This window comes from Clupea harengus, chromosome 10 (genome assembly GCF_900700415.2).
Source record: "Clupea harengus chromosome 10, Ch_v2.0.2, whole genome shotgun sequence".
Taxonomy (NCBI): domain Eukaryota; kingdom Metazoa; phylum Chordata; class Actinopteri; order Clupeiformes; family Clupeidae; genus Clupea; species Clupea harengus.
Genome location: NC_045161.1, coordinates 1,690,627 through 1,705,626, shown reverse-complemented (window position 1 = coordinate 1,705,626; position 15,000 = coordinate 1,690,627). Strand labels below are relative to the sequence as shown.

General features: G+C 47.5%; 1 protein-coding gene across 1 annotated transcript in view; it reads right to left on the bottom strand.

The window, feature by feature from the left end:
- The window catches only part of rabgap1l (RAB GTPase activating protein 1-like), a 116,594-nt gene that overhangs the window by 13,564 nt on the left and 88,030 nt on the right, over positions 1-15,000 (bottom strand). Inside the window, 1 exon segment of the mRNA XM_031574948.2 lies at positions 8,482-8,610. Within this exon segment, the coding sequence (XP_031430808.1) occupies positions 8,482-8,610 (129 nt within the window).

The window sequence follows — 15,000 nt, the reverse complement described above, 5'->3', positions numbered from 1 at the left end:
CTTTGAAAAAAAAACAGAGCTCAATTTGAGTAAGATTATATTTCTGAAACACATTCAGGCTATATTACGTTTAACTCCATTTCAAAATGTCTGCCTGCCATTGCCATGGCCATCAAGCAAGACCTGTGACAGTGAAGTGACATTCACAGCATAATTTCTGAATTATGACACTGTACAGTGGATATTTTATATTTTATATTTGATATGTCATTAAACATTAAAGGCAATGGAGGAATGTAATGACATGACTACACATAAAAAAATAAAGTTGCCTTGACCAGGAAAATACCAGTGTATTTTCATAGAAATCACAAACTCTACTCAAGTCATTGTCCTTTGTATGCCTTTGCGTGGATGTAGTTCATACTGTGTGCTTGGTCACCTCTGTCTCCTCTCTGGCATATTTCAGTAAGGTGGGATTGCTCTGAAGTGTGACACCATCGGCTAGCTCCCCCTCTGAATGCAGTTTGAATATTGAAATATTGTTACGAGAGGACTCAGAAACAGCCAGTTCAGGAGAAACTGGGTCACAACATGCAAAATGACATTATAATTTGAAGACCAGCTTGGCGCACACACACACACACACACACACACACACACACACACACACACACACACACACACACACACACACACAAGCATAGAGTTCCCTTTGAGTCCACATTAAGGTATAATTGGAAAAAAACTGACAGCATGTAATGATATTACTCTCCAGACGTTTTGGTGACTGCAAGGAGAGAGGGAAAGGGAAAGGCATTTAAGGACCACACAGGGACTTATCTGTGCAGCTACACACACACACAGACACACACACACACACACACAGACACACACACACACACACACACACACACACACACACACACAGAGAGGTTGACACTGTTACTCTTGAAAGTTGAGTTCTGCTTCAGTGCTAGTCAGACAGAACCACACTAGAACGTTCTGAGAGATCTGTTAGCCTCCTGTGACCCGAACGCAGACCTTACCACGTATCGGGGCTTGGATCCTGCCACCAGGTTGGCCAGGAAGTCTTCCTCACAGATCTGGTTGATGACGTGAGCGTCGTACGCCACCGTGATGGACACTTCCTCCATCATCTTGCTGTGCGACCGAGGGAGAGTGAATGAACGAGGCGACTGACTGACTGACTCCAGAGAGAGAGGGAGAGAGAGAGAGAGAGAGAGAGGGAGGGAGGGAGGGAGAGAGAGAGAGAGCGCGACTGGCTCTGGCGCTTACAGGAGAGAGAAGCTACTCTGGCAGTCTCTCACGAGACAGACCACACCCCCTGTGGGGGCGGGAAGAAAGCAAGAGGGAGAGCCTTCAGGGACACACACACACACACGCAAACACACACACTTGTGTGCGCGCTCACACAAACACACCTGCTATTGTCTGTGGCTTGCTCGCTCAGGTGTGTGGTGATGTGGAGCTGAGGACCTCTTCTCTCCTACAACAACACTGAATGGGCCACAGAAGACAGGAAGGCAGCTCTCATCCTCTGTGTCTCCCCCCTCCTCTGCTCTTCTCCCTCAGTTATACATTAATGGACACACACACACACACACACACACACACACACACACACACACGTCCTTCTCTTCATGTTCTCTGACGTTTGTCCTCACTCAGTTTGCACAGCACATTCCTTGCGGTCTTCCACTGATAAGTTCTGTTAGCTCCACATGTACGCACTCACTCACACACACACACACACACACACACACACACACACACACACACACACACACACACCCAACCACAGAGCGCTGTGAGTGGCGGGCGGTAGGGGAAGTGTGTTCTCCTGTCAGACGGACAGTAATGACTCAGTCTTTCTGCAGAACACTGTGAGGGTCTGTGTGAGCCACTCCACTCCATTCCACTCCACTCCACTCCACTCCACTCCAGTGCACTCCGTCCGCCTGGACCCTCCCCACCCCACCTCCTCAGGGCTTTCAGTGGGAGGAGGGAGCTGCTTTATCTCTCCTCATATCAGCTGAGGAGTCTGTCTGTCTGTCCGTCTGTCCGTCCTGGCCTCCTTCCTGCACTAACCACACCACTTCTGCCTCTCTATCTCTCGCTGGCGTGTGCTCCCTGTACCGAGCTCTCTCTCTCTCTCTCTCTCTCTCTCTCACTGTATTTGTCGCTCCATTCTTCCGTGTCCATTCTTCTATTCCCTTCCTATCTCAAATTCCTCAGCCCAGGAAAGGGTTAACGACTAACAGGGTTTTAATGTGTGGGCCTGACTGCAGGTAGGTACACACACACACACACACACACACACACAGACACACACACACACACACACACACACACACACACACCTAGCGAGTCGTTTCCTCGTCTGACTCGGCTTTGAAGTGCGCTCCTCTCCTAAACCCCTCCGATGTTTTGGGGTCGCCTCGGAATGCTAAGTCTCTTTTATATGTTTTTCAGGGGTAGTGAAAATTCGAATACCTTCCCCCTAATCCCCGAGAGAGGAGCGGCAGTCAGCGCGGCTTATTACTGGCACACGGAGTCGGCGGCCCTGTTTTGCCACGAGCAGGTGCCAGTGAGTTCCAGCGCTCCGTAAGCTGATTAGCAGCCCGAGCTGAGCCTCTTTAAAATGTACACAAAAAAAATCAGAGCGAACTAACTCCACTGCCTTCCATCCCGCTCTCCTCTGGAGTCTTGGTCGGCCATGGGAGCAGGAGAAAAATGAAATGACACAAACTAATAGTGAAATGGCTCCACTAGCAGTGGAGAATATGAGCGCTGGGTCTCTGATCTGTAGCCTCCGGCGCACACGGGCTGTGTGTTCATAAAGTCCACATATGAGAGAGCTGCAGCAGGGAGTTCTTCTCATCCGTTTCTAATAGAACATCCCCTCCCAGAGAGCCAAACACTCACACACACACACACAAATACACACATGCACGCACACACACACACACCCAAGTGTACACACACTCATATACACATCCAAACACGTGAGAACAGGCACACAAGCTCGCACATAAGTAAACATACAGTACATGCTGAGAGGCACATAAGACCCACCAACCAGACACAAACAACTGCACAGACTTTTCATGAGCAGTAGAATCTTCTAAAAAAAAAAAGGGACAGGGTCAAATCTGTGTTGCTAAATTTGACCAAGGCATCAATTTATGCAAATATAAATGCTAGAAAAAATGAGCAAGACTGACACCTCAAAGCGTGTGAAACATTCTAAATCCGATGACTTCACAGCGGGGCTCATTTCATCAGCATCTCCCCACAGACACACTCGTCACACTTCCCCCTTCCCTGTCTTCTTCTCCTTTTCTCTCTCTATTGGCAGCCTTTGATTCTCTCACCCTCGGGTACTTAAATGCAGCTCAAAACATCAGGTTCCACCTGCCTAGAGAGTGTGAGGAGTGAGGAACAGGTCAATCCTGTTAGGGTCCCAACACCTCCACTACTGTGAGCTCCAACCAGCCTTCCACTGGACTGTCCATGCCGATTCCTATGTGTCACCCAGAGCTCTCTCTTGCTGCCCTTCTCTTCCCTCGGTCTAATGGTTTCTCCTTGTGGCAGTAAAAGGCCCTCCCTCCAGCTGTTCTCTCTAACCCACAGACCTCCGCTGGACAGGTATTCAGATTCACACGGTAGTTAAAAATCAACAGGCAGAGAGAAAGTCATGCAGGAGTGGGAGCACTGGCAGATGGATAGAGGAGTGGACCACAAGAGGCTTTTACACAGGCCTGTCAGGTCTATCACCACCAACCCCACACCCCGCACCACAAGAGCGTGTATGGGTAAGGGTAGAGCTCAACCCCACAGCCTCACCATCAAAGGATTTTGTTACAAAACACAATGCCATGAGGATAACTGCCCGTGCAGAAATAGTTCAGAGGCAGTTATTCATTTCAAATCATTTTTCTAAATAAGTAACTTATTTTTTTCCAGTTTCTCAAACAGCGACCTCACCAACCCCACACCCAGCACCACAAGAGCGTGGATGGGTAAAGGGTTGAGCTCAACCCCACACCCCGCACCTGAAGAGCGTGTATGGGTAAAGGTTGAGCTCTATGGAGCACTTGCACTTCCATAAGGAAGACCAGCTGGAGATACATGTTGGGCTATGGACACATTAACTGCATTCGATTCATTGTTGGACCCATTTATGATGATAACTCCTCCCTCAATCAGAGGGTGGGTGAAGACATATTCTGTCTGGGTGTACAACTAGCCTGATCCAGGGAGACATGATCAGCTTTTAAAATCATCTGCGTGTTTGAGAATAAATGTGAGGTTAACTCTTTTGCCAGTTATTGACAGGGACAGTAGAATTGCTTTTTGTGCAAGAGGGGCAGAAGAGTGGACACCAGACGTGTACAACCAGTACTGGTAACCGGGGCTAAGACTGGAGAGTGCTGGCTGATGTCGGAAGACAACTTCAAGTTCCACAGTGTGTTGTTGTGACTGCTTTGAGACCGGACGTGGTGTTGTATTCTGAGTATGAGCGCACTGCTTACTTTACTGAGTTAACGATCCCCATTGGAGATGCATTAGAGGAGGCTTCTGAAAGGAAGACGCTAAAGTATGTGGACCTGATAGCGGGAGCAACACTTCTGTTGGTCTGTTGTAGTGGTATGAAAAGGAAGACGCTAAAGTATGTGGACCTGGTAGCGGGAGCAACACTTCTGTTGGTCTGTTGTATTGGTATGATGGTTCTAGTGCACCCTGTTGTTATTATACTCACCGTATTAACGGCGGTTTATACATTCATTTTGTACAATTTCTGCTGCCCTGCTGTTAATACATGGGAACGTACTTTCCCACGTGGAAGTTAGTAAGGTGCACAGCAACTCTGCCAGGTAGAGTGTGAATAGGTCCCTCTTTCACATCCAAATCCCATTCATATACCAGGGGAAAACAACAAGGGGGAGATAACGGATTGTCATTCATCCTCAGTCTTCCATAACACTAAATGAGCAGCTGTTGTGTATTCCCACCCGACTGTAGCCTATTTAATGGGATGCTGCGTGCAAACCTCCGCAGGAGGTGTGTAAACCTAGCTGTTTCTAGCTCAGGGAACCATCTTAACAGCTGGTAGCTGATAGTATGGGTAAATATGAACTCTACAGAAGTTCATAAATTGAGGACACTAGATAACATAAGCTATAATTTCATGCAAATTGAACTCTACTATTTAAACCTGTTTGAGTTTTTTTTTTTTAAAGTTTCCTTAGCTAGCTAGCTAGCATATCAACTAGACAACCATATTAACCAGGAAACACTGTTCATTGCAATAGCCTGAAGCAAAGTTTAATTTCTCAAAATCAGCTCACCAATAAAAGGCAGTCTTGGGTTGAAAGTAATCCCAACCACTTATGGATGATGTGAAATGGCTTCATATAGACATCAAACAATCCTGAGAGGAGTAACAGGACTTCAGTGGAGCAAGGGCTGACTCTGATATCAATGTAGTGAATGAAAGGGAAGAAAATACCCCCTCCCCCTTCTCAAACACGGTAATTCAAGGGTTAGTTACTTAGTTAGTTAGTTAGTTTAATGGTTAGTTTAATGGTTGTGATTCCCACTGCAAGCGTGTCAGAAGATTATTGTTTATGGCACTAGGTCGCCAGGGGGTCGATTACCGATTCCACTTCAAACATTTAGCATCCCTTCCCCCACGACACCTTAATACTAAATAAAGCCTAAGAAATGGTTTTCACTGTGAGCTGGAATGAAGTATTTGTGTGTGTGCGCTTGCACGCAGGGAGGCGGGAGTAGTATTGTTGCTTGAAAGGCCTATCCCTACTTTATACAACCTTTAAATGGCTGGTAGTGGACCACATGGCATTTAGTTTAACGTGAAACGATGACATAACGCTGAATAAACCGTGGTCAATACATGGATTTGTTTTATAGAATGACATGGAATACTGCACTGAGGGTTCTATATGGTGCTTGCATGGGACAGAGGTTTGGCCCCAGCCAATAGCATGAGGTATTCATCACCTTTTCCTGTGTGTAACTAGACCAAATCACATAGCAACACATCCCTGCACCTCTTCATCAACATATCAATGAAACTATCTTTGTACGTTACCACACAACCAATTACTATACTGTACATAGAGAGGTATTTCTTAACTTCCACAATGAACTTCAATGAACTTAAGATGGGGGATGAAGGTGAGAGGAAGTTGTTCCAGTAACACATCGGGTTGGGTGGTGCAGTTGAAAATGAGTGGAAAGGAGAGTGAGTGTGTATGAGTGAGAGACAGAGAGAGTGAGTGTGTATGAGTGAGAGACAGAGAGAGTGAGTGTGTATGAGTGAGAGACAGAGAGAGTGTGTGTGTATGAGTGAGAGACAGAGAGAGTGTGTGTGTGAGTGAGAGACAGAGAGAGGCAGGGAGGATGTATGTGAGTGTGTATGAGTGGAAAGAGAGAGAGTGTGTATGAGTGAGAGACAGAGAGAGTGAGTGTGTATGAGTTGAAAGGAGAGTGAGTGTGTATGAGTGAGAGACAGAGAGAGTGAGTGTGTGTGAGTGAGAGACAGAGAGAGTGAGTGTGTATGAGTGAGAGACAGAGAGAGTGAGTGTGTATGAGTTGAAAGAGAGTGAGTGTGTGTGAGTGAGAGACAGAGAGAGTGAGAGACAGAGAGAGACAGAGAAAGTGAGTGTGTATGAGTGAGAGACAGAGAGAGTGAGTGTGTATGAGTGAGAGACAGAGAGAGTGAGTGTGTGTGAGTGAGAGACAGAGAGTGAGTGTGTAAGAGACAGAGAGAGTGAGTGTGTGTGAGTGAGAGACAGAGAGAGTGAGTGTGTGTGAGTGAGAGACAGAGAGAGTGAGTGTGTATGAGTGAGAGACAGAGAGAGGCAGGGAGGATGTGTGTGTGAGTGCACCACAGCTGTGGTTGTGTGACAGTGGTTGGGTTATCTAGCTTCAAATCACTCAAACTCCTCTCCCTTCCTTCCTGAGTCCTCTGAGACTCTACCTCCTTCACCACAATTACACACACACACACACACACACACACACACACACACACACACAAGTGAACACTTATTTATGAGACAAACTGCTGCAGTGGCAGCTTCTTGCTGATCCCGTGTCAGTAGGACCTCATGAGCTCTCAATGCCCACCCCCCCAGCAGCCTCCTACACACACACATCACCCTCCTCCAGACACACATCACCCAGCACCCTCCTCCACACACACATCACCCTCCTCCACACACACATCACACATCACCCTCGTCCACACACACATCACCCTCCTCCACACACACATCACCCTCCTCCACACACACACATCACCCTCGTCCACACACACATCACCCTCGTCCACACACACATCACCCTCCTCCACACACACATCACCCTCGTCCACACACACATCACCCTCGTCCACACACACACATCACCCTCCTCCACACACACACCCCCCAGACCTCTGTGGAGAGCCACTCTCTGCTTTCACTTCAGAGCACAGAGCACAGGGCACAGAGCTGGTACATACAGCACAGGGCACAGGGCACAGGGCACAGGGCACAGGGCACAGGGCACAGGGCACAGGGCACAGGGCACAGGGCACAGGGCACAGGGCACAGGGCACAGGGCACAGAGCTGGTACATACAGCACAGGGCACAGGGCACAGGGCACAGAGCACAGGGCACAGGGCACAGAGCACAGGGCACAGGGCACAGAGCTGGTACATACAGCACAGGGCACAGGGCACAGGGCACAGAGCTGGTACATACAGCACAGGGCACAGGGCACAGGGCACAGGGCACAGAGCTAACACCAATGCAACTGCTCAACAGTGCATCATCCTTTTTGACCCGACTTCCAAATCATCTAATTAGCTGAAAACCCCAACAAGTGGAGTGATGTGTATTCCCTTGTTTGTGGTTGGAAAAACACACACATGTATACATAGAACATGCATGCACACACACACACACACACACACACACACGCACACACACACACACACACACTCACACACAAGCATGCACGCACGCACGCACGCACACACGCACACACACTCTATTGCTACTGTCAGCTTCAGTGAAGATGACAGCTGACTACAAACGTATACATGTATAGAACACGCACACACACACACGCACGCACACACACACACACACACTCTACTGCTACTTCAGCCTGCTTCAGTGAAGATGACAGCTGACTACTCGGATATTTATCAAGTCAGCAAGATGGCGCAAGTATACCGACTGGACACACACACTTCAACATCTGATGGCCAAACAGAAGTCAACTCTGGAACAGACCTTGCCTGGGGCGCCTGCCTGCCTGACTGATGAAACGTATACCTTCCCTGTAATGCTCCAGGCACTTGACATCGTAACAAGATCAAATAAATACGAATTAACGGAAAAAAAACACAAAACCAAAGTTACACCCCTAAGTGATTGGGTGTGAGAGTCTCAGAAATGGCTGCCTGATAACCCCACGTGTCTCCCAGGCTCCCCACCTACCTTGATGTTGCAGGCCTGTTCCATGAGGCGACGGGCATTCTCAGCGGCACGGTAGCGCTTGGGCAGCTGCACCCGGAAGAACTTCAGCGCACCCTCAAAATCAGCCTGCAGCAGGTCCTCCTTGGAGGTCTGAGAGAGGAGAGGTACAGGCAGAGACACATCACATCACAAAGCACATAATTTAGACACACATTCACATGGAGAAGTGATGGCCATTGATGGAGGAAGGAAACAAAGCATGCTTCACAAGACCAGCTTTAAGGAAATCTGCCATCACAAAGTTTATTAAATAATTAGCTAATTAAGTAGCTGATTAGGTTAAGACCACAGCTTTATAAGGTGGACGTGGCTGAACATCATCATGACTTCACCAGAAACAGCACCATCTTCTGGCTCAAGAAGGTTCAATTATACCATTAAAACCCAGCATTCCTTTCAGCTAATCCACAGCTTCATTTAAACCCCAATGCACCACAACACTAATTCAAGACCCAAAGTGTGCATCAGATCTACCAGACCAGCTCAGTATTAAGCATTGAAATTTCATCTTTTTCAAAAATGTATGTCAACTCAGATACGATCCAACCACTACAAATGAAATGGCTGGCTTCCAGTGTAATGAGGGGCTTAGCACACGTTCCTAACTCCTGAAATAGTTTGTTTATCTTTCCTGGTGTTATTCCTCTCAGACTCCCTTGTTTCTCTCTGATCCCTTTCCCCTCTCACCGCTAGCAGTCGGGGCACGAAGAGCCGGTGGCCCATACCCAGAAGTCCCAGTACTCGGTTCGATGGATCTGTGCCCAAACCAACCCCCTCCTCCATGTTCTCTTGCCCGAGGGGTCCTTCCTCCAGAGCCAGACGCACTACTGAGGGCAGGCTGGAGGGCAGTTCCTTGTCTGGGGTGACATCATGTGTCGCGTGACATGAAGTCTCCTTTTCACCCTCTGAAACCCCAACACGGGAGGTGAGGCTGAGGTTTGTAAAGTCACTGAGGTCACAGGTCTTGTCAGCCATTTTTTGTCACTATTACTGATGAGTTTTTGGTTTTGTTTGGGAAAACGAAATGAAATGAGCGCTTGGGGCAGTTTAGCTTCTTTTCTAATTCCAAAGGTTTAGGGTTGGTCCGAACGTCCGAACTCTCCTCTCCTGTCACCGCACTGTGAAGTGTCTACCCAGAGGTCTCCCAACTGGTCTGGCACAGGAGCCTGAGACTGGGGCGGTGGAAATGCAGCAATAACCAGGGTGAGTGCCCAGACACAGGGTGATGATAAACATCCCTCCACACCTGCTCACCACACGTTTAGCACCAAACAGAAGAACACACGCCACCAACACTCTCCGCAAATCAGGGATAAAGATGGCTGTTCAGCATATTAGGCAGTGACTACATGATGGCTGGGCGATGTCTTTCCAAGCAGGAAGCTGAGAGCCAGAGTCGTTCATATAGTCCTGTTCAGCATGCCGGGGCGACCACACACACTTCAGGCCTGTTTATCCTCCGACGACTCTGCCTTCCGCCCAAAAAACTGTCAAATTAGTGCACAGTTGCCTGGCAACAGCCGGGGCTGGGTGCGTGGGATCCGTGAAATAGACGCGCAGCGATACACATCTTACACATTCTGATTTCCTCTCCAAAAGGAGTCACAGAGTGAAAAGGGGATTTAACACATGAGAGAGGGAGGAGGATGATGATGATGTACCCGAGAGAAAGAAAGAAAGAGAGACGGCCTAAAGACCACAGGAAGCATGAGAAGGCCACGGAGAGGAAGCACACAGGGTCACACAGTTTGCACCAGCTGAGCGCTTCTATTCCAGCGACGACAGAAACGTGAAACTACCACAACATCACACTCCAGACAGCGCACAGCTCTTTACTCACAGCTTCCTGTCCCAGAGAAAGGCTGAGGGAGGATGGCAAAATGGAGGCTGTTTGTTTGTTAGTCTCGCTCAGTGAGCGTCACAGACAGATGGGTCCACTTCTCTGGCCACTGTATGTGGCAAAGCTTCACACACATTTCATCCCTTTGGTAGAATAGATCAGGCAAGGTACCGACATCCTTTCTGAGGTACTTTAGTGTGTCTGCGGAGGGGGTTTCCTTCTGGTCCTCTGGCCACGCAGGAGGGGATCAGTTGGAGAAGGACTTGACACAACTGTCCTGCTAGTCCAGTCCCTCCCAGCGGAGTTCCATTCCAGTATGCTTGAGAAACAGCATGGAGAAGCCCAGATGGAAGATCAGATCCCAGGCATGGAGGAGCAGACAGGAGGGGAAAAAAAGGAGAGAAAAAAAGAGCAGAGAGCAGGAGCACGCGACCGATGCTAGAAGTGGGGGCAGAGATGGGAGAAGAGAGAAAGTGCAGGAGGAGGAGAAGGAGGAGGAGGAGGAGGAGGGTGTCGAACGGAGAGGAGTGGCAGATGCAGAAGCAGGGGTCCAGACGCAGGCAGGGCTGATGGCGAGCTGGTGGTCCTCATGGCTGGAAGACGGAGGAATGACAGCGCCCTTTTCCTCAGCACGCTAGCTTGCTTGCTGCTGCTGCACGCTACCAACGATGCCTAGTGCTAATGCTTCTCCTGATGCTGCCTCTGCACGCGCTCTCTCTCTCCCTCTCCCCCCTCTCTGTGTGTCTCTCTCTCTCTCTCTCTCCCTCCCTCTCTGTGTCTCTCTCTCTCTCCCTCCCTCTCCCTCTCTCTCTCTCCCTCTCCCCCCTCTCTGTGTGTCTCTCTCTCTCTCTCTCTCTCTCTCTCTCTCTCCCTCTCCCTCTCTCTCTCTCTCTCTCTCTGTGTGACGGCAGTCAGGAGGGCATGTGAGCAAACAGAGCGAGAGAAAAAGAGAGGGAGGGAGAGAGAGAGAGAGAGGGAGAGAGAGAGAGAGAGAGAGAGAGAGAGGGAGAGAGAGAGAGAGAGAGAGAGAGAGAGAGGGAGAGAGAGAGAGAGAGAGAGAGAGAGGGAGAGAGAGAGAGAGAGAGAGAGAGAGAGAGAGAGAGGGAGAGAGAGAGAGGGAGAGAGAGAGAGAGAGAGAGAGAGAGAGAGAGAGAGAGAGAGAGGAAGGGGGGCTGTGGGGAGCCTCCAGGGAGAATGCCGTAATAACTAGCCAATCAGAATGAGGCAGTGCAACCCCCTCATCCACTCACCCCTCCCCTTTCCTGTCTTCCTCTCCTCTACCTCCAGCTCACACACAGACATGCACTATCGCCATCCCTCCCACACACACATGCACTCTCTCCATCCTTCCTCTGAAACACCAGCTCACACAGACATGCACTCTCTCCATCCTTCCTCTCCTCTGCCTCCAGCTCACACACAGACATGCACATCTCTCCATCCTTCCCTCTCTTCTACCACAGTCCATTTGGATACAGAAAACCTCAGTTAATGGATCCCACGAATGGCTGCATTATGTCATCATAATATCACACACATTAACATGATAAAAGAAGCAGCTCTGGTTTGGTGCCAGAAAAACAAAAGACAAAGCCTTGAGACGTAGTATGACAAGTAAGCCCACTCTGTGGTGGGACCTTTATTGCCCTAGACTAAGCAGAATCTCTCCATCTCCACCCTCTATTAATAACCGGGGGACCACAGCGCACAGGGGCCTGGAGAGCAGTGCAGGAAGAGATGGATGACTTTATCCCGTTTTAAAATAGCACAACAGCCAGGCGGCTGCCCCCCTTCAGGCACACAGGGTGCCTTGGAATAACAAAAAGCTGAACATGTCTGATTAGTCACACTGTAATTGCTGAATACCCCCAAGGTAAAGCTTTATCCAGTTTGATGCAAAACAGGCCAGACCTCTATTCAGTTTATCCCCGATTATAACGATGGAGAGAAAGGATTTAAATACAATTAAATACATGGGATTCTATCACCGGAAGAATCTGTTTTGTTGCACCGAGTCACCTGGAAGCGAGAAGGCATCTACAGTATATGTGCATGCAATACTGGTACAGTACAGATTCTATACATTATTCTTTTGAAAACCTAATGTGTAGCCAGCTCCAAAAAGGGGGGGAAAAAAGAATAGTGGGAAATCCCTCTGTCTCACAGAACAGCCTGCTCCATCATCAGCAATTGATACTCTTTGTCATTGGGAACACCTACCCATGTGCAACATAAATACAGCAGGATCAATGGACACAGAATCCTTTGTTGGTTGGGTGATACTGGACTCCATTAGGTCCCAGTCACAACAGCGCAACATCTACAGTAGCAGCTGGTCGATGCCCACCCATCGTCCCTCATGGCATGGAGTTCCCTCTGGCGCTACAGAAACTGACTCATGCCACACTGACTACACCCTCCCCCAGTAACAGGCACGTGTTCTGTTCTGTGGAAGAATGAAAAGCTCACAAACCCACTGACTACAACATGGGTCTTTTCTTTTTTTGCCCTTCAAAAAGTGTTTTTTTTTAACTAGTGGATCGAACCCAATTGTGTGGTGAGGGGTGGATCGTGAACATCTTAGTAGTATTAGTAGTACATTATACCATTGTCTTAATACTGTCATGTTTTCACTGTTTCATAAAGATTATAGCAAAAGTAATGCAGAAATAATGTTTGGAGGGCCAGGGTGTTTTTAGTTACTGTCTGCTGTCACACTCAAATATGCTGCCAGCTACTGAATGTTCAAATCAAATAAAATTGAAATAATCACACACTGGTGATTCACCGGTGTTGCTTGCCTCTCTTTGGCTCTCTCACTGTTTTAAGCCGTATATTAGATGTATCTTACAGGTAATTAAGTCTGGATGATCAAAAAACTAATTTACCAGTGATACAGTGTGGTCAAAATGAACTTAAGAGCAAAAACTAGAAAGACAAGACTACCACATTAGTTCACTGGTTAGGTCTTTCTCAACATAGCCTAATAAGAAACCTTATTTTGTTTTGTGTAAAGTCCTAAGTCATAAAAATCCATAAGGGTGTTAACATTGAAGCACTGTTAAAAAAAACATAACATTGCTTTATTTATTTTATTTTCAGCCAGGCTACTTTACTGCATGGTAACAATCACCGGCACACTGTTAACCTGTGCAGAAAAGCATTATGGACTACTGATCCAGTCAGTTTTGGATGTAAAGGGATTGAAAATGCGTATTTGGGTACTGAAAATTCTGATAATTCTTATGTAAAGTAGTATTTATTGTTACACCATGTTTTTTTATTGCTCTTAGCTTGACTGTTCTCTCCCTTGTACGTCGCTTTGGACAAAAGCGTCTGCTAAATGACTAAATGTAAATGTAATGTAAATGAAAACCAAACTGAACTGCCAAACCAGTTAGAAACCATGTCTATAACTGGTGCACTATCCAAAACCCTGCTTCATAATGGTCCCCATCATCCTCAAGTCATGCTTATGCGGGTTGATAATGCAATTGTACACTAATCAGGAGCCGACATCACAAGTCACATGGATTTGATTTGGTTGTCAGACAACATTGCCAGGCAGACCATTGCCCAACATTTAACTGGATTGAGGATGAGTGGGTCTTGTGCTTGGAACTCAACTCAAACTCACTTAGGCATTTCTGGGCCAAGTCTGATTGACAGTTACTGGGGTCTGAAGGAACTCCCACTAGCAATATGCACTGGTATAACAGTTCACTTTACTTAAACAAAAATTGTACTTAATTTACTTAATGGCATCAAAACAAACCTAAACAATGACCTGAGAGTGTGTTTACTGAAAACCCCAATTCTATTATCCTTTTTGGAAAAAAAATTGCTGGACATGGAAATCCTCATTTGGGCAATTGTGGACTATCAAATGCCACATTGACTACTGAGGCTAGTAAAACTGTTACGTTACTACAGAACTGTCCATTCTGTACGAGAAATGCCTTACTCTTAACTAATTCTATGAAACCAGATGAGCAGATTGTATATCGATAGATATGATCGTCAACGACTAAATAATAACCCAGTCTAACCACTCTACACAAATACCTCAACAACCAAAGGATTTCATGTTGAGTTCAAGAGCTTTGGTCTGCAGTTAATCAGATAGCTAAAGCAGTGGTTCTCAAACTTTTTGTCCGGGGTCCCCATAAAATCCATTTGCCAAGTCTCGCGACCCCCCACACATTTTGACAGGATATTATAGGTCTAAATTCAGTTTCATCTTGAATGATGAGACTGCTTGCTGAGACGATATCAGTTTTCATTATCCACCCTGATGTAGAAAACACCATTTCTGATAGACTATACAGCATGTCAAAGCCTAATATGTTGATGCACAGGGCAGCAAGATCATTTCGCGACCCCCAAAAAACTATTGCCGACCCCTAGTTTGAGAACCACTGAGCTAAAGGATATGTGATGAAGGACTGTTCTCACCAGTATATCAGTGTCTGACTCTGTGGCGTGACGTGTGTGTCTTCCCCACAGAGTCCAGCAGAGGGAGACACACTCTGCTGAGTCCGAGTCCGAGTGAGACTGAGACTGAGACTGAGACTGCACTCTACTGTGGGTCTTGGATCAGAACAGCACTCTACTCTTCAGGCTTTACACTCGTTTAGTCC